The sequence below is a fragment of the Lagenorhynchus albirostris genome, chromosome 1 (genome assembly GCF_949774975.1).
Source record: "Lagenorhynchus albirostris chromosome 1, mLagAlb1.1, whole genome shotgun sequence".
In the NCBI taxonomy this organism is placed as follows: Eukaryota; Metazoa; Chordata; class Mammalia; order Artiodactyla; family Delphinidae; genus Lagenorhynchus; species Lagenorhynchus albirostris.
In genome coordinates, this window is record NC_083095.1 from 162,558,595 (window position 1) to 162,577,410 (window position 18,816).

Here is an 18,816-nt window from a genome sequence, read left to right on the forward strand (position 1 = left end):
AAAGGGGGCCTCTGCTGACCACACTGGGCTTGGGGCTGAAAACCCCATGTGCTGGGATTTCAGGCTTCCTCTGCTGGGCACTTTGTGAAAGCATCACTTAGCACCAGGCTTCCTTGGGCAGGATGCTGAGTTCTGTGTTCTCTGTGGGGGCATCGTATCAAGGCGAGATGCTGGCCGTTGGTACCTCTGCCAGAGAACAGCTGGAAGGAGGGGCACACACCTGATGCCAGGGGGGGTGGGGGCAGGACAGTTAACACCTCCAGGGAGGCAGGCCCGCCCGAGGGGGACGGACAGTCTGGCTGTCTCAGGTCTCAGCGGGGCTCCTCCCGCTCTGTCCCCAGACCCTTCTTTCTCTCTCGCTTTGCTTCAGGCGGCAGAGAGAGACAATCAGAACCTGGAAGACAAAGTGCGCTCCCTGAAGACGGACATGGAGGAGAGCAAGTACCGCCAGCGCCACCTGAAGGTGGAGCTGAAGAGCTTCTTGGAGGTGCTGGACGGGAAGATCGATGACCTGCACAACTTCCGCCGGGGCCTCTCCAAGCTGGGCGCCGACAACTAGGGCTGCGCGTGAGTCCCCAGGGTGTGTGTGACACAGAGTAGCACTAGGACATCCTCCCGTTCGCGTGGCTTCTGTAAATGCAGGCGCGGTTTGTCACGTTTCCAAACCAGGGGTGCCGTCCACGCTCTCCTCTCCAGAATAGAAACCTCCCCTTGCTTCTCTGGCCTTGCGAGGTCATGGACAACTGGACGATTCTGACTCAGGAATCCAGAACTAGGTCTACCTTAAACATTTACGCAGTCAGGGCAGGGATGTTTATAACTTTCTTAAGGGCTGTTGCAACCATATGAACTGGAAAAGTATTTTCTAATTCAAGTATGAATACCCTTTCCAACTCCTGTTTTTTTGAGTAGCGTTCAGAGTATTCGAATGTTCACCAGGCACCAATGTGTGGGGCGTGGTGATAGCAGTTTTCCTCTCAGTATATACAGAGATGCTTTAAAGCAACCACTGAGTAGAGACTTGTCCCAAGAGAGAAAACGCACTTCTGGTGGAGGCGTTTTCTGGCAGGGGAATCGCCTGCATCCACTCCGCCCACTTCCACCCGCCCCCAGTTTGTAGGGTTGCGACAATGTTCCTTTTCTTGGTTTTAATTTCTGAGCAGGTTACTGTGCTGTGGGGACAGCATGCAGCGAGGGTGCCTAGCACAGTGCCTGGCACAAAGTAGGTGCTTAATAAATATTTGTTCATTTAAACGTATAAACAGAATTTAGTGTTTTCATCACATCCCCCATCAAGCCCCTGTTGGACAGTCCACCGTCCTGGTGCACTGGGTCGTTATCAGGCATGTATGTGACTTTGTGGACAGACTCGTGGGTTGGCTCAGGTGGCCCTGGGGCCAGGAGGGTGGCAGTGGAAGCAGCAGGAGCTGGTCTGAGGCCCCCACCTCCCAGCAGCCCATCCATGGTGCTCTGCCCCTGGGGGCCTCTGACACTGAGATCACCCTTCCTTTCCAGGAGTGAGGCCTGTGGCCTAGGGATTCTAGGACCACTGACTGACCCTGGTATAGGGGCTGCCCAGGGCTTGGGATCTAGGGTGGGATCCTCTGTTGGGTTTAGACAATTGAAAAAGAAATCACACAGGCCCGTGAGGGAAGGAGTGGGCTCAAAGTGGCTGAGCCTTGGCCTTAGAGGAGTTCTGCCCAGGTCTGCCTCCTCCTGTTCCGGCTAAGGAAGGGACCAGAGCCATGGACCTCTTCTCTCTTACTGAGTTTCTCAGTGGGGCCAGTGGACATTTCATTTGCCCCACGCATGGCAAGATGGTCTGAATCCCTGGCCGTCGGCATTTCTAAATCCCTTTGAAGGAGGGGGAGGCTTTGCCGCCCCCTTACCTGCTTTGAGGACCACTAAGAGAACTTCCCCCTCTAGAAGGATTTTCTCACGCATTAGAATTGCTCCCTGCTGAATTGTTCAGATAAACAATAAAATAGCCTGAGGAGGTGGGTAGGGTACACACGGATGTGACCCGGGCCCCAGGGTGACTTTACAAGTCCTGCTGCTCTCTTTCGTGTAGCTGAGACCATCTCCCTGAGCAGGGAGGTCTTATTTAGGATGAGGAATGCACCAGGACATGTAGGGGAGACCCGCAGGCTGAGTGGGGCAGCTCAGGTGGAGTTCACTGGGCTGGTGGCAGATGGAAATGGAAAGCGTGGTCAGCCCTCCTGCTGATTTGTGACTGGGCGCTGCTGGCCCTGCCCTTTCCCTGGAGCTCCAGATGGCTCTCAGGACAGCGGTAGCAGCTCTACTGACCTGGAGATCAGAGAGCTGGGCTGGCCGTGAGTTGGCCTTGTGGCCCAGCAGGGGCTCAAGAGGATTCTTCTCAGGCTAGGCCAGTCCACCTGCCCAGGAGCAGCAGACACTGGGATTCTGAAACCTCCGCTTGGGTCTTCTGATGCCCACCACCCCTGTCTATGCGGCAGCTTATTCATCCAGAAGGAGCTGTCTTGACTGACTGGACATGCTCAGGTGACGTATTCATCGGAGGATAGAGTTGTCAAAGCTACTTGCACATTCCGGGCAGTGACTGGAGAAACTAGTGGCAGCAGTAGAGCCATTAGCACGGTGGGCTGCTGTGTCCCTGTGCAGTTGAGACCCATGACCCCCGCTCACCAACCGTGGAAGAGTTTGGTGAGCGCTTGTAGGCAGTAGGTGAGGAGCTGAGAGCCCCACGCTATGTGGCCCCAGCCAGCTTTACACCATCAGCCCCGGAGCTAAGAGCAGTAGGGGCTCCTCTAAAGGAGAAGCTAAGTTGGGCTCAGCAGGGAAAGCACACCTTTACAAAAGCCCTGGACTTTCAGTTCCTTCTGCTTTTCTCTAAAGGTCTTAAGCTTTCTTCATTTACTTTCTTTAAAAAAAAAAAAAAAGGCCTGGGGACAACCTAGACAGTCTGTGGAGAGGCTAGCCCTGTCTAACAGCCTCGGGATAGAAGGAGAATGACCTGCTGAATTCATCCCAGTTTCCCTTGAGCCAAGCCCTTATTTGTTAGGACGTCCAGCTCCAGTCTCAGCACTGATGCCCTTTGGTTGGCGTGATCTGAAGCCAAGTGCAGGCAGGGCATAACCCTTGCCTCACAAACACCCCATCCCAGTCGTGCTGCTGGAGGATTTAGAGCTAGGACTGCGTCTTTGTTTCCAAGTGATGTCTCCTGATTTGACATCTCCAAGACTGGCTGCCTGAACCTCAATTAGCTTTTTTTTTTTTCCTCTGCATCTGTGAAACCTGGGGCCTAAAAAAAGCAACGGAAAATTTGGAATCCTTTAACCATAATGATCCTTAAAAACAATTTTCATTCCAAGTAAAGACCCACTGGATGCATGATACAGTTGAGAGCGGCAAGGGGAGATAAAGTCTTCCTAGTGCCTCGGGAATAGAAAACCACCTGAGGGACAGGCTGGGACAGTGTGGTCAGGCCTTGAAAGAGAGCCAGCGTCCACATGAGACCCAGAACTTGTACACTACCCTCCCTTCCACGCTCCCCTGCATGCCGTCACTTTAGACCTCAGCTGGGTGAGAGAACGGGGCAGAGATCATTCCCCATTTTGCAGCGGAAGCAGAGACAGGTGACTCACCCTGAGTCACCCAGCTAGTGAGCAGCAGCGCGGGCTGCATCTGGGTCTCCTGAACCCTGGTCCAGTGTCTTTCTGCGAGTCATGCTCTCTTCTCCCTTTAGTGACCTTTGGGTGCCAAGAAAAAAAAAACTCTCTTGTGTCCTGATAAGAGCACATTGCAGTTATACTGTTTTAACATATGTCCCCAGCAAATGACAACTTATAAATGAATGAATCAGAATTACATTTACATTCATTACAGCAGTAAGTTCCACTTTTGAATGATTCTGCTTTCGTAGGGATCTTTCCAAGAGATTGTTGGTTAAAATGATGTTGGTGCTTTGAGAGGCCAGAGCGATGAGACACATTTTGGGTTCTTTGTTGATGGCTTTCGTGGAGGCAAAGCAGTTTGTTCAAAACAAGCAGGAGGCCCCCAAATGGCAGAGCAGTAAACAGAGTGATGGCGGGGCAGGTGGGGTGTGGGGGGATTGCCCATCACTGCCCAGCCCCTTCCCAGACAGGAGCCAGCACTGGGGAGGGAGCAGACCAGCCAGTGGTTAGAGCAGGTTGAGTGGCACCTGACGGGCCCCGGGAGGAATGTCCACAGCGGGTAGTTGGTCTCCATCCTGCAGTCTCATCATAGACATCTCTAGACTTGGGCGGCCTACGGGCACAGCCTGGATGGTGGTTGGCTAATGCCTGGCCAGTATTTACTACATTTGACATAAAACATCAAATAAAGGGTGCGGGATATAGTGCTACTCAGAGGCGTCACCATCGGCCTGTTGTAAAAGGACTCCTTTTCTATAGGCAAGACTGCTTTTCAATAGAAATCGGGGGCAACTTTGGGTGAGAGCCAAAGCCAACCGCAGGGAGTGCCAGGGACGTCAGGTGTGGCCAGCTGTGCCCTTAGAAGGCAGGCAGCCGGGATGGGACTTAGCAGAGGCGCTTGACAGAGGTTGCCCTTTAAGACAGAGCCGGCCGCTGCATTCTGCTCATTGCTGAAAGTGGCCCTTTGTGCCATGTGTCCATCTAAAAGCTATGGGTTCTTTTATTCACTCGAAAGATCACTGGATTTTGAAGCACTGGTGATTTAAACTAGAAGCCTGCAAATCAACATCCATATATATTCTTAAATGACATGCATGGTTTAAAAGAATTCCAATTTCTGCATACATAGTTTCCCCCAAATAAATATATATTCTTGGGATGGTGGGGGTGACGGCATGGAGAGAGAATCCTGTATAGAAATGTGTGTTGTTTTACGTGTCTTTTTCATACACCTATCTCAAGAATATGGGTTTTTCCAGTTCCTCTTTAAACACCAGCCAGGAAGAAGGTGATTATGGTAAGACTTTGGCAGCCAGATGATATGGTCTAGTGAACTTTTGGAGTGTGTGTGAGTGTGTGTATGTGTGTGTGTGTGTGTGTGTGTGTGTGTGTGTGTGTGTGTATGTGTATTGGGGGAGGAAGCAGCAGGGGGAAGCAGGAGAAACGACAAGGAAGGGTTTTCAATTAAAAAATATATGTATAGCTAAGAGGAGTCTTTAATAATCCTGGCGGTGATGTTATATGTTCTGGAATCCGTCTTTGAGAAGAGCTTGTGGGTCTTTTGTTTTGAGCGGAATTGTACAGTGCCCTACTCTCTTTGACGAATGCAGAGCCTTGTGAAGAGTGCCCCCACCCCCAGGCCACACAGACCCCGGGCGCACCTGCCAGGAGCCCAGAGAAACCACGGTGGAGTCCAGACTGTGGGACATTTTGGCGGATGACTGACAGGTCCAATGATATGCAGCTGTGGGGAATGTGTCACTGTTCTTACCCTATGGACCACTTTTAATATAAAATCCTGACTTTAAATAAATTGTTGTAGCAATGTCTTATGGTGTGACAGACAGTTAGGCACTTCTTGCATCAAAGGTAAGAATTTAACGATTAGCATGAGGTGGATAAATGGACTCTCCCAAGAATACTGTTTTTTTGTTTCTTTTCCCTTTTCAAATGCCTTTTTGGTACATAAATAATATATACTTTTCTAAGAAGAAATGAAAAAAATCACCTGTTATTACACCATCTGATTATAACCACTGTTAACATTTTGGTATATATCTTTTCAGACTTCTTTTCTATGCATCTATAGCTGTTTTATTACTGTTTTCATGAGATACAATCATATTATACATATACTGTTTTATAACTTGCTTTTTTCCCTTTTAACACTATATTGTAAATATATTTCTATGTCAGTAAATATGTAACAGCATCATTTTTAACATCTATGTAGGTTGTACCTTGGGTACTTGTTTCCAGTTTTATACTGTTGTACTCAAGGATATGACGGAAATCCTTTCTTCTAACACCTTCATGTACGTTTCAGAATATTTACTTAGGATAACTTGCTAAAATTGGACTTGCTGGCTCAAAAGTGTAATGGGTGCTACAAGCACTGCTCCGTCTCCTCCTCTCCCTCCTGGGCACACAGGAGATGCCACTTACCAGCTCCTATAGTCACTCAGGGCCCTGGTGCTAATGCTGGCCAATAAAGTGTGAGCAGAAGTGACATGTGCAACGTCCAGGCTGAGACTGTGAGATGCCCCCATGCAGGTCTCCAGTCTTTCTGTTGCCTTGCCCCAGAGGTGGTGATGTCCCAGTGCTGGAGCCTATGTCAGCTGGAGCCTTTGTCAGCCTGGGTCCCTGAGTGACTGTGTGGAGAGCTCCCCTTCTCCCGTCATGACACCCCCCTCCCCACTTGTGTGGATTTGTACTGTGAAGAAAGAATAAACTTTAAGTGTTACACTATTGGGATGTCAGGGTTATTTTGTTACTGCAGCATAACATATCCTGACTAACAAAAAGGTATGCACATGTTGGGGACTTTTAATATATCTTGCCTCAAATTGCCTTCCAGAAAGATGATACCAAATTATGCTCTCACCAGCAATGTGTGAGAATGTCCGATTCCCCTCTTTCACAGTGGTGTTCCCATGGGGACTGGGGGGGCTAGTTTTGATATGCATTTTTTTGATGACAGTGTGACCCTCCTAACCAACATATTTATTAGACTATATTCTTTTGTCATTTACCTATTCGTCTTCTCTGGCCAATTTTCTCACAAGGTGTTTGTGTGTCTCATTGATTTCTAAGAAGTTTTTTTCTCCCTATAAATATTATTTTTTAAAAGTTGCATGTATTTGGGGCTTCCCTGGTGGCGCAGTGGTTAAGAATCCGCCTGCCAATGCAGGGGACACAGGTTCCAGCCCTGGTCTGGGAAGATCCCACGTGCTGTGGGGCAGCTAAGCCTGTGCGCCACAACTACTGAGCCTGTGTGCCACAACTACTGAAGCCCGCACACCTAGAGCCCATGCTCCACAACAAGAGAAGCCACCACAATGAGAAGCCTACACACTACAAGGAAGAGTAACCCCTGCTCACTGCAACTAGAGAAAGCCCGCACACAGCAATGAAGACCCAGCACAGCCAGAAATAAATCATTTATTTTTAAAAAAGCTCAATATATGGCTTAGATTGAAAAAAAATTTTTTTTAGTCTAATCTATCTTTTCCTTTATGGTTGCTGCCTTTGCTGTCATGCTTTTGAAGATCTTTGGAATTCTGATTCCAAGGTTGTATTAATTTTCACCGGTATTTTATTCTTGTACTTTTATTGTTTTGTTTAAGCAATTAAATCTATGATCCGTGTGGAATTTATTTTTTAAATTACCCCAACATCACTTACTGGGAAATCTATCCTCTCTCTACTGATACAAAATCCCATTTTCACTATATATCCAATCCTTATATTTCTTTTTTTTTTTTTTGCAGTACGCGGGCCTCTAACTGTTGTGGCCTTTCCCGTTGCGGAGCACAGGCTCCGGACGCGCAGGCTCAGCGGCCATGGCTCACGGGCCCAGCCGCTCTGCGGCATGTGGGATCTTCCCAGACCAGGGCACGAACCCATGTCCCCTGCATCGGCAGGCGGACTCTCAACCACTGCGCCACCAGGGAAGCCCCTCTTTTTTTTTTTTTAGAAAGCATTTTCTTTTCTTTCTTTTTTTTAAAAATTATTTATTTTATTTATTTTTGGCTGCGTTGCTGCACGCAGGCTTTCTCTAGTTGCGGCGAGCAGGGGCTACTCTTCCTTGCGGTGCACGGGCTTCTCATTGCAGTGGCTTCTCTTGTTGTGGAGCACGGGCTCTAGGCGCATGGGCCTCAGTAGTTGTGGCTCGCGGGCTCTAGAGCGCAGGCTCAGTAGTTGTGGCGCACGGGCTTAGTTGCTCTGTGGCATGTGGGATCTTCCCAGGCCAGGGCTTGAACCCGTGTCCCCCGCATTGGCAGGAGGATTCTTAACCACTGCGCCACCAGGGAAGCCCTCAGTCCTTATATTTCTTTAAGCGTACTTCTGAACTTTCTATTGTGTACATTCTGGCACTGGTACCACATAGTTTGATCATCTCAGATTTAGACTAAATGTCGCCATTAATTAAACGTCTTCAAAAATGTCCTAGTACTTTTTGTATATTGACAGTTCCAAAAGAAATTCGGAATCATTTTGTAGCATTTAGAAGAGTTGGAAATTGGATTGTGTAAAATTTATAGGTAACTATAGAGACAATTAACATCTTCATAATATTTAACCTTTCATTTCAGTAAATTTATAAAGTATTATGTTCCTTAGTATATTTTCTCTAGTACAGGTAATTTTTTGTAGTTGTGGTTACTGTGGTAAATGAGCTCTTTTGTCCATTATATTTTCCAACTGCTTATTGTTAGTATAAAGGTACATGACTACTTTTTTTTTAATGAAAATTAAATCCATTGATTTTTTAAATTTAAAATATTAAACAAAAGCTGTGTAAATGGTAGCATTATGAAAAAACATAATATGGAAACTGAAAGTCCCCCATAATTAAAATCCCTCTGCCCCCAAGATAAACAGTCAACAGTTGACACATAGTCCTCAAATCTTCTTTTCCTAAAGTATGTTTTATCATTTTGACCATATGATAGAACCCTTCTGCTGCTTGTATTTTTCACTTGGCAATAGATCTTGGACATTTCCTGTTGGTACCATATCAATCTACCTCATTCTTCTTAACTCTGCATAGAGAGTTCTGTGGTGGTTTACTAGTTTGTTTAACTTGGCAATTGGTTATTTGTTTATTTTGTAGCTAGCCAATTACTGAAGTTCCTTTCGTTTTAATAGTTTTGTTGTTGTTATTGTTAATTCTTTTGCCTTTTTCATGTAGTTAATAGTTCTGAGTAGTGATGATAACTTTACCTCCATATTTTTAATAATCTTATTTCACTTCCTTATCACACTGACCAGCACTTTTTGAACAATGGTAAATAACACCTATATAAGTTGTGCCGGTATTGTACATTCTTCTTTATATATATTTTTTACTTGGTGAGAATACCTCTAGTGTTCCTCCAAAAGTACAAATTTGACTCTTAGTATGAGATATTCTTAATATTTGAATTTATATATTAAAGTTATGCCCTCCTCTTTCTAGTTTGCTGAAAGTTTTATCAGTAATGGTTGTTGGAATTTTATTAAATGCCTTTTTTTTTCACATCTGTCAAGATGGTCAAATGGTTTTTCTTTTTTTTTTTTGCGGTACGCGGGCCTGTGGGATCTTCCCGGATTGGGGCACGAACCCGTGTCCCCTGCATCGGCAGGCGGACTCTCAACCACTGCGCCATCAGGGAAGCCCAGTTTTTCTTTATCATAACTTAATATGAATCATTTAAATAGATTTGCTAATGTCAGACCCTGTCTGCATTTCTAGAAAAATCTGATTTAGTCATGGTATATTATTCTTTCAATATATGTCTCCACTCAATGTTAACAGTGGTTATTTATGATGGGTTGGTTTATGGTAGACTTTTATTTTTTGTTCTTATCTGTATTTTCTGATTTTTCTACATGGCTCTCATATTACTTGTATAATAATAGTAAGAGCTTTAAAATAAGAAAATTACTCTGGATTTGGTTTGCTCTTATTATTTTGGAATTTTTCAAAATTTTAGGTGGATAGTTATATAATTTTTTTTTCTGCTGTCTTTATCAGGTATTGGTGTTGGGTTTGTGTTAACTTCTTTAAAAAAAAAAAAAAGAACTTGGGAAGCTCTATCTCTTTTTTTCTATGCCCTTGAACAGTTTAAATAATATTTAGAATTTTTTGCTCCTTGAAGTTTTTATAACATGTATAAATCTGTCTAAGTCTAGTGCCTTTTTAGGAAATAATTCTTTGACAATTTTTTCAATGTTTTTCCATGCTCATTAGTCTCTTTAAACTTTCTTCCTTTTCTGTAAGTTTTTGGCAACTTAAACTTCCAAAGTAATGATTCTGTTAAGATTTTCAAATTTGCTAGCCTGGAGCTGTCGTATTTTCTTTTCTTATTCATAACGTTCTGTGTCTGTGCTTTCCCTTTTTATTCTGGGACTTCAAATCTTAATTTACTGTTTTACCATTTTATGATTTTTTTTGGTTTGTTTTTGTTCTTATTAATTTCCTTCCTTTATTTTATTATTTTTTCACCTTCTCAAGTTGAATGCCATTTTAGCTCTTTCCTGTTTAATAGTAGATATAGTTACTAGCGCTCATAAGGCTACATGACTTTTCTTCTGAATATTTCTTTATCCATTTCTGTTAAATTTTTAGCTATGGTGTTCTAAGTTATAAATAACTTGTAATTTCATATTTGACTTTTTTTTTTACTTGAGTTATTTGAAATTAACTTTTACATTTCTAGATAGTTTGATACTTTTTGTTGTTGTTATTAACATTTGTTACAAGTGTTGTCAAAGAGGGTATGGCCTGTACAATTTCTGCATTTTGGATTTTATTGATGTTTTCTTGGGACTTAATAAATTGTTAATTTTAATCAATATTCCCAGGAAACTGGAAAAGAAGATATATTCTTGGAAGGGAACAAAATTAAATCTGTATGTATTAATTTGACCTTATTAATTATAAGCTTATGGACCTTTAATTTTTGCTTACCTGATTTGTTAAAGACTAAGGAAAGTGTGTTCAGACTACTATTGTATTTCTGTCTATTTCTCTTGTGTTTCTAACAGTTCTTGCTTTATGTGTTTCCGTATGACGTTATTTGGCAAATTATCTTTTTATACTTAAGGGAAAAAATATTTTCCTTTAAAGACTTGTCTACCTTTGTGGATTTTACCTGATTTTGTTGTAACAGAGTTGTTTATGTAGAAATACATAGTTCAGTAAAATGTTTGTGTCTGTTTTTAAGTCAACAAAAATCTTTCAGAAGCCCTTTGTGTCTTAAGATATTTTGGAAACTCTGGATCTCCCCAAGGGTAGGTTGATGTTCTCTAGGGTGACTTCCTGAGTCAAAGCAAGGAAGGCAGTGTGGGTTAAGGCACGTAAGCCTTTGGAACAGAATTAGGGTTTGGGGTGGTTTGCCAACATTTCCAGTGTCTGCTTCAGGGCAGCCCCGTGCTTGGTATGGTTAGGGGTCACCTGCCCTCCAGCTGGTCACCTTCTGCCTCGATGGGGTCAATATTGAAGCTTTTCTTAACCCAAGAGGCACTTTTCTTCTGCAGGGCTGGCCTTCTGAGCAGAAGGCAGCAGAGGGTATATGCTTATGTTCCTGGCTGTTGGGGGAAAAGCGAATCTCGGAGACCCATTCTACCGGAAAAGATTTTTCCAGAGCTATTCAAGCAGATTATTCACATGGCAAAGTCTGTGCCCGGCAGCGAACCAACTTTTCCCCAACACGTGGAGGAGGTGTGAATCTCAACTCACAGCTCAGGAGTGAAAGATATACCACCTTCTCTGTTTTCCCTTCATTCAAGTAAGTTTCTGTTTTGGGCCCTCGTTCTACCAGGCTCATGCAGTTGGATCTCAGTCAATCCCAGGACTCCCTTTTCTCCAGACGTGAGTTTTCAAAGGCTGAGGGCTTGCATATTCCCAGGGTGGTGGGGGTCAGGGGGTCTATGTCTGTTGAGATGTCCCCTGTTCCTGCCCTCTCACTCCACTACCGCTGTGTCACAAGAATTCCTCACAGGTTCCTGTGCTGCAGAAATCTCCATGAGGCTGTCCGAGGCCCTCTCTCCACGCAGCCATCCCATGTCTGGCAGCAAAGGTTTCGGGTGGAGGGTGATTTAACTTAGAGGGACTGCTAGATGAACCAGTGCGTGTTTGCACAAGAGAGCACGCTAGTGAGCGGAAGTGATTCTGTGGGCACCCATGCCCGCTTGCTTTGCAGGCCCTTGCACCTCACTTGCAGGGGGCGGGGAGGGGCTCCGGCCCAGATCCCCACATCAACCACCTCCCAGAGGGGCCTCCTTACACCAATCGGGTCCTAGGCTTCCCTTCTCCAGGGCGCTTGGGAAAGTTGACCTCGCTCTTTTGCAGTAATCGTCCCGTGAATGAAGCTTTCCTTCCCAATTCTTGTCTTGCTCCTGACTACTCCTTTTCCTTCCCCTCCTCCTCCTGCCCTGTAGTGTCGGGGTCTCCAAGGATCCGGCCTGGGCCACCTTCCTGTGACATTCTCCCCTGGCAGTTCCAAGGCTTCCCCACTCCGCCTTGTCCCAGCCTCCTGGAGTCAGTTTCCCTCTGTCCAGTGCTGCCCCCTATCCACCTCCTGATCCCTGACCGTGGCATCTCCCCCCTCCAGGTGTTGGCACCATCTGTGTCCTTGCCCTTGCTACCTGCACAATGAGTCACCATATTATGCTTCTTCCTCTGGTTATCCCAGTCTCTTCACTCCATCACTGCTTCTCTCACCAGACAGTCCCTATCCTGTTCCTGATCCCCTCACTCCAGGATCTCCTCCATCGTCTGGTGCCTTTTAGGTAAAGCTGCCAGAGGCCTCTTCCTAAAGCTTGAGTCATCAGGTTCTAGCCCCCTCTCTCCATCCTCCCCCCATGAGGTCACACTAACCACCTTCCCTGGTCCTGCCCAGGCCTTGCTGGTGCATCCTCTCTGTGCTCTAGTTCTTGCTCTTCCCGCTGCCGGGAATCCTTTCCCGTTTCCAACCCCATTTCTCTTCTTAGACCCAGCTCAAAGGCCTAGGCCCTCCAGATTAAAATCAGCCACTCCATGGGGACTTCTCATGCTTCTTAGAGAGCTCTTTTCACACTTACAGCTTTTTTTTTTTTAACATCTTTATTGGAGTATAATTGCTTTATAATGGTATGTTAGTTTCTGCTTTATAACAAAGTGAATCAGCTATACATATACATATGTCCCCGTATCTCCTTCCTCTTGCATCTCCCTCCCACCCTCCCTACGCACGTACAGCTCTTAAATCATTAATTCGTGTATTCATTTAACAAATATTTCTTGAGCACCTTTATGCCCCAGGCCCTGGGAACACAAAGGTGAAAAGACACACATATTTTCCACAAATCTATTGCATTCCAGTGGAACCGTGAGGTGATACATTGCAGGTGCAAATGGAACTCAGCTGATGGGAGGATTTGTGAGACTTCCCCTCAAGCAGGGCTCTCACAGGTGTTCAAGAACAGGAGTCAGGGTACATCCTGCTTCTCCAGAGCTGGGGTGACCCTGGGCCACTCTGAAGACTTTGTGAGACATCCAGCTCCAAGGCTTTTCGTCTTGGAAGGAACCTGCAATGACTCTAAGTATGCCTGCCTCACTCTTCCCTTTCACAGCCCCCTCATTTCCTGTCTGACTTGTATATATTCGTGTTTTTCTAAGGATGGTCTGCAGACCAGCTGCTTCAGAGCTATCTTGGGTTTCCCAGAAAAACCTCCTGGATTAGCATTTTTGCAGGCCAGGCCTTGCAGTATGCATTCTAGAAGCTCCTTGTGCTAGACAACAAGATGATGGCTCCCCAAGAGGTCCACATCCTAATCCCCAGAACCTATGAATGTGTTACCTTACCTGCGAGAAGGGACCTTGCAGATGGACCTTCAGATGGGGAGAGTTTCCTGGATTATCTGGGGGGGGGGCCCAATCTAATCACATGAGTTCTTAAAAGCAGAGGACCTTTCCTGGCTGGGGTCAGAAAGAGATGGTGATGGAAGAAGAGTCAAAGAGATACCATGTTGCTGGCTTTGAAGATCAATGAAGGGGCCACAAGTCAAGGAATGCAGGCAGCCTCTAGAAACTGGAAAAGCTTCTAGCTTCTCCCCTAGAGCTTCAAAAAGGAACACAGCCTTGTTGACACCTTGATACTAGCCCCGTGAGACCCATGTAGGACTTCGGACCTATGGAACGGTAAGATAATAAATTTGTGTTGTTTTAAGCCCCTATAATTGTGGTAGTTAGTTCTGGCAGCAATAGAAACCCGATACGCTCCTCCCATGAGTTTACATATCTAAGAGTTGAGAAACTCTGCTGTACAGTGAGTCCCCGACATGCAAACGAGTTCCGTTCCGAGAGTGCGTTCCTAAGACCAATTTGTTCGTTAAGTCCGGCAAAGTTAGCCTAGGTACCCAACTAACACAATCGGCTATATTGTACCGTACTGTAATGGGTTTATAATACTTTTCACACAAGTAATACATAAAAAACAAATACACACACACAAAAATAGTACTGTACGGTAAAGTACACAAAAGCACAACCACTTGTAGTAGATGCATGTGCATGAAAATGTACGCCAGACACGTGAACTAACTTACATGATTGGACCTGCGAACGCATGTTCCCATCTTTGAAAGTTTGCAACTTGAAGGTTCGTATGTAGGGGACTTACTGTAAAAATTCACTCGGCTACATGGTTTCACATGACGGGTGGCCATTCATCAAAAACCTCTTGATTCTGGCTCCTGCTACTACCTGCTTGATTCCCCAATTCAAATGCGGGAGAGGGAATGAATGCACAAATGAGTCAGTCAGTCTGGTCAGCCCGGCTCATGGTTTTTCACTCCGGGACAAGCCAGAGGAGGCTTCCACTTATGGATTGGCTGTCCTAGCATCAGCTTTAGCCAGAGGGCCCAACTCAGGCTCTAAAACGTGGGCAAAGTGGGCTGCCCTTGTAGCCAGGGCTGTGGGTTGGGGGAGGCGTTGTGACTGGTGTCCAGGACAAGGGGCAGTGGTCCTAGAGTGGGGGAGGGCCCGGGAAGACTTTGGAGAGGAGGACGCGATGGAGTTGAGACTGAGAAGTGGGTGTGGATTTGCCGGACGGGTGGCAGAGGGCTGGGATGCCCCGAGCGCTGAGGCTTAGGAGAGCAGGGCCATTTGAGGGCAGCCTGCTTGGTATTGCTGGAGTAAAACCTGTGGTGGGGAAGGGGCGGAGGGGCAGCAGCCAGGTTTCTGAGGGGCAGGCTGGAGAGTGGAGCGGGACGTCGAGGGGGGAGGTGGGGATGGATTGACGGCACTTTAGCGGGTGGACTGCACAGGTTTGAAGCTGGACGATAGCAGACAATACTTGACCCTCCCCTCGGCTCTGGATCCCCTGAGGCCAGAGTCTGGACTTAAGCCTTGGCTGGAAGAAGGGGGGAAATGGAGAAATGAGGGAGAGAGGATTCCAGAGAAGTTTGGGTGCACGTCAGACAGTTGGGCGAGGGGTTTCAATTGGAGAACTCTCTGGAAAAGGATCTTTTTTTTTTTTTGAGTCTTCTCATCTTTGGCAGGCCTTAGAAAGCAAATTCTGAGAATTATCCAAGTCTGAGTAAGCTCACTGGTGTCTCAAAATACTGAAATTACAAAAATTAAAATAAAAATACCAAATTGCATAATAAGCATAAGAAAGTCCAGCAGAGCTCTGATGTTGCCATTTTTAAAAATACCAGATTCTTTCTAGAGAAACTTTTTGTGCTGAGCTTGGCCTGTCTATGGTGGAGAAAGAGGCCTGGGAGGCTGCCACTTGGCCTGCCGCTGGGATTTGCGACTGAGGCCCGGCAAGTAGCCAGCAGGGACTGTCCCCCGTGCTGCAGCACCGCCCCCGACACACACACACACACACACACCGGGAACCTGCAAAAAGGAAAGGGAACAGTGGGAACAGAGGCTAATGCCGGGTCAGGGCACCAAGGCCTGGGCCCCGGGAGCAGAGTGAGGCACCTTCGTGTACAGGAGCTGGATCTGGGTCTGCAGCACTTCAGGTCAGGGAAAGTAGGACACCTGACGGAGCCACGGGTGACCTGGCAGTGGCCACACTGAAGGATCTCCAGCCATGCACGGAGGTCCAGGCTGCAGCTGCTGAAGGACCCAGACCCCTCCCAGCTATGCCAGCTGAGGCCCCTTGGAGTTAGCTAAGAAGAAACTCTAAGTAGGAAGGGTTTTGGTCTATAACTTTTCTTTGGAAAAGGAGGGTCGATTCATCTTGTTCTTTGTAACCCAGGATTACCATGGCAAGAGTGAGGGTGATGACATTAGTGGGGATGCTTTGGACAATTTGAGAAATGAGGAGACTGCCTTGTATGGGTCTCTTCCCCTTTCCTAATTTTAACACAAAGCAAGGAGGAGAAATGATTCCAGCATGAGTGCCTGAGGGAGACAACACTCTTCCCCCACCCTTAGTAGTTGCTTAAATAAATGTTTAACGTTTTGGGGATTTTGTTGTTGTTGTTGTTGTTTTTGGTTGAGTTGGGTCTTCGTTGCTGCACGAGGGCTTTCTCTAGTTCAGGCGAGCAGGGGCTACTGTTTGTTGCGGTGCACAGGCTTCTCACTGCAGTGGCTTGTCTTGTTGCAGAGCACGGGCTCTAGGCGCACGGGCTTCAGTAGTTGCAGCTCACGGGCTCAGTAATTGTGGTACGCAGGCCCTAGGGTGCGCGGGCTTCAGTAGTTGTGGTTCGTGGGCTCTAGAGCGCAGGCTCAGTAGTTGTGATGCACGGGCTTAGTTGCTCCGTGGCATGTGGGATCTTCCTGGACCAGGGCTCGAACCCGTGTCCCCTGCGTTGGCAGGCGGATTCTTAACTGCTGTGCCACCAGGGAAGTCCCGTTTAATGTTTTCAATAAGATTTCAGCTAAACCCAGCCAAGGGAGGGATGGCTGTGTTAAGATATTATGTTTTATTTCCTCATGAGTGACACTGATGCATTATAAATAGTTCTTTATTATGAGTTTATATACTGCCTGATACATGAAATACATTTCCTTTAAAATATTTAAAATAATTCCTGCTTATAAGCAACTTATTCGGATTATTGTTAAGATAATGTTCACATTCAAACCTTTCAATCCCAGGAAACCACTACACACACTCGGGAGGAACGGTCAGTAGTGCTGTTTACCATAGCAGTGTAAACGTTTTTCAGAATAAGGGAATGATTCTAGATTATCCGTGGTGAACAATAACTACCATTTTCTTATGCCAGCAGTGCTCACCGTGCGCTCTTAGATGCGTGAAAGGCACCACGTCTCTCCTTCCTTCTCTGACTTTAAGAGCTGCAGCGTTAAATAAAGCTGCAACGTCACACACCCAGCCCTGCTGATCTTTCGGGGTGTTATGTGGCCAGTCTACCAGCACCCCATGCACATCCTTTTCCAGAACGAGCCTTGGGCCTTGGCGAAGAGGCTAACGGTCCCACTCGCCGGGGTTCTGCTCATCACGATCGTCGTCCTCCGAGTCAGCAGATACTCTCTTAATTCTCTGGAGCGCCGCCTTGATGCTTCTCTCCAGGTCGCTGGTGGGTTTATTGCTGGGGCTCGGGCCAAGGTCAGGGTGAACTTTCTTCAGTTTGACCCCTTGCCTTATGGCAGCCAGAATGTGCTCATTGACTGAGGCACGGGGAGGGGACAAAGTGGGCGCTTGCGCCTTCTGGAGAGGGGCCCTGTTATGCCTTAAGGAGGCCAGCACTTCATCCATCGACCCTGAAATTGAGTAAACAGAGCAAGGAGTCACGAAATCATACCCTTTCTCCCTGAGATGCCGAGACAGTTTTGTACTGGTTAACAGGGTTACGTCACCCATCAGTTAATGCGATGACGTAAACAAATCATCATCATTCCATTAAACAAATGCTTTGATTATCTACTAGAGAGGTCGACCATCAGCTCCCTTTCTGAATCCAGGATAGTCTAATTGCTAATATTTTACCTTGACCACTTATTTTCCAGTACTTCTTCAAATCCATAGCAACTCCCAGGCACAGTCAAAAGTCAACATACCTTCTGTTTCTCAAGACACAGGTGTTATCATCCTTTTGTGTAACCCTGAAGATAGTTATGAATTCCTGGGGTATTAAAGTAATCCAACCCAATGTGCACTGACAGCTCTAAAATTGTATCTCCTCCATTTCCCTTCCCACTTAAGAATTTTTTTTAACGTACCCCACTGTATTTCTCCAACTTCAGTCTCGGATATTAGTCAGTGATGACTCGTTCTGTGATAATGAAGCGAGTAGGTTTCTACACATGAAAAGGCTTAAAGCAAACCTTTAATCAGTAGCTCAATGCACCCAGAGTGGGTGGCACTGGCACATTTCTCTGTATATAGTGTGTTTAATTCCACCCATATTATCCTGACGTAACCTACGTGCTCTACTTTTGAGGGTGTGAAATGCTGTCAAAACACAGATTAGATCAGAGTTTCAAGGCCTTGGTGAAGAGAAGCTATTTTTCACTCTGGCACCTTGAGACCCCTGCGGAGGTAAAATCTTTTACCACCTGCTGGAGACTGGGGCATGACTGTAGCCACTCATCTAGGGATCTTCTATATGAGGCTTCAAGGTGAACAGTCATTTCTAGTTCAGAACTGAAAGGCCATGCCGTGGCTAACAGGACACTTTGGATTTTAACATATAACTTGTTATTACATTTCCCTTCTAGGAGTAATAAGACAAAGTTTCACCATCGAGGGCATTTTATTATTCTTTCCAGTGAACTGAGGCAGTGTGTGTGAGCTGATCAGGGCTTCCTACACCGTGGGCTACACCAGGCCGGCAACAGGGCTCCCCCCGACAAAGCCCTGCCACGTCCCATCTCTCGTCTAGGCCCAGGCACGTGAGCTCTCGCTTTCATTTACACGATGTTGCCACAGACCCCATGGAAATGGGCCTCCGGTCTCTACCTAAGAGCGTGCACATTTTCCTTTGTACCCGGCTCCAGGTGCAAAGAAACCTTGAACTCAGAATAACCAGAGTACGCATTAACCAGAACCACAGTTTGGAACTGTTCTGTTTGTATAATTCACATCACCTAGCACAGTCCCCTTGTATGCTCTAGGCATAGGTACTCAGGCATAATCTGTAAAACAAATGTACACAGCATTTTGATAGAATTTAAACACAAACACACTCCAGAGCAGTGGGCTCTGAGTCT

The 18,816-nt window shown here is 46.2% G+C and overlaps 2 protein-coding genes and 1 long non-coding RNA gene across 11 annotated transcripts in view; 2 read left to right on the forward strand and 1 right to left on the reverse strand.

Annotated features, from left to right (window-relative positions):
- The window catches only part of HOMER2 (homer scaffold protein 2), a 93,044-nt gene extending 86,640 nt beyond the window's left edge, over positions 1–6,404 (forward strand). Inside the window, exons 9-10 of one of the 2 annotated variants that reach the window (XM_060157643.1) lie at positions 371–567; positions 5,267–6,404. In XM_060157643.1, coding sequence (XP_060013626.1) covers positions 371–559 — 189 coding nt within the window. In that variant the 3' untranslated portion in view covers positions 560–567; positions 5,267–6,404. Of the gene's footprint in view, positions 1–370; positions 1,285–5,266 lie in introns of those variants that run through there. The other variant, XM_060157652.1, reaches the window with a different exon arrangement.
- Positions 6,405–7,737: 1,333 nt separating this feature from the next.
- Positions 7,738–18,494, forward strand: LOC132525191 (uncharacterized). Of its 4 annotated transcripts, XR_009542198.1 has the most exons (4): positions 7,744–11,431; positions 12,930–13,824; positions 16,875–17,183; positions 18,325–18,488. It is a non-coding gene; the product is annotated as an uncharacterized LOC132525191 (long non-coding RNA). The 4 variants fall into 4 exon arrangements; XR_009542197.1 differs by having other exon boundaries at positions 7,738–13,824; positions 16,872–17,183; XR_009542199.1 differs by having other exon boundaries at positions 7,748–13,824; positions 18,376–18,494.
- The window catches only part of WHAMM (WASP homolog associated with actin, golgi membranes and microtubules), a 59,145-nt gene continuing 56,920 nt past the window's right edge, over positions 16,592–18,816 (reverse strand). For all 5 annotated transcript variants that reach the window (XM_060157679.1, XM_060157706.1, XM_060157673.1 and 2 more), the window contains one exon: positions 16,592–17,367. In XM_060157679.1, coding sequence (XP_060013662.1) covers positions 17,072–17,367 — 296 coding nt within the window. In that variant the 3' untranslated portion in view covers positions 16,592–17,071. The remainder of the gene's footprint in view (positions 17,368–18,816) is intronic.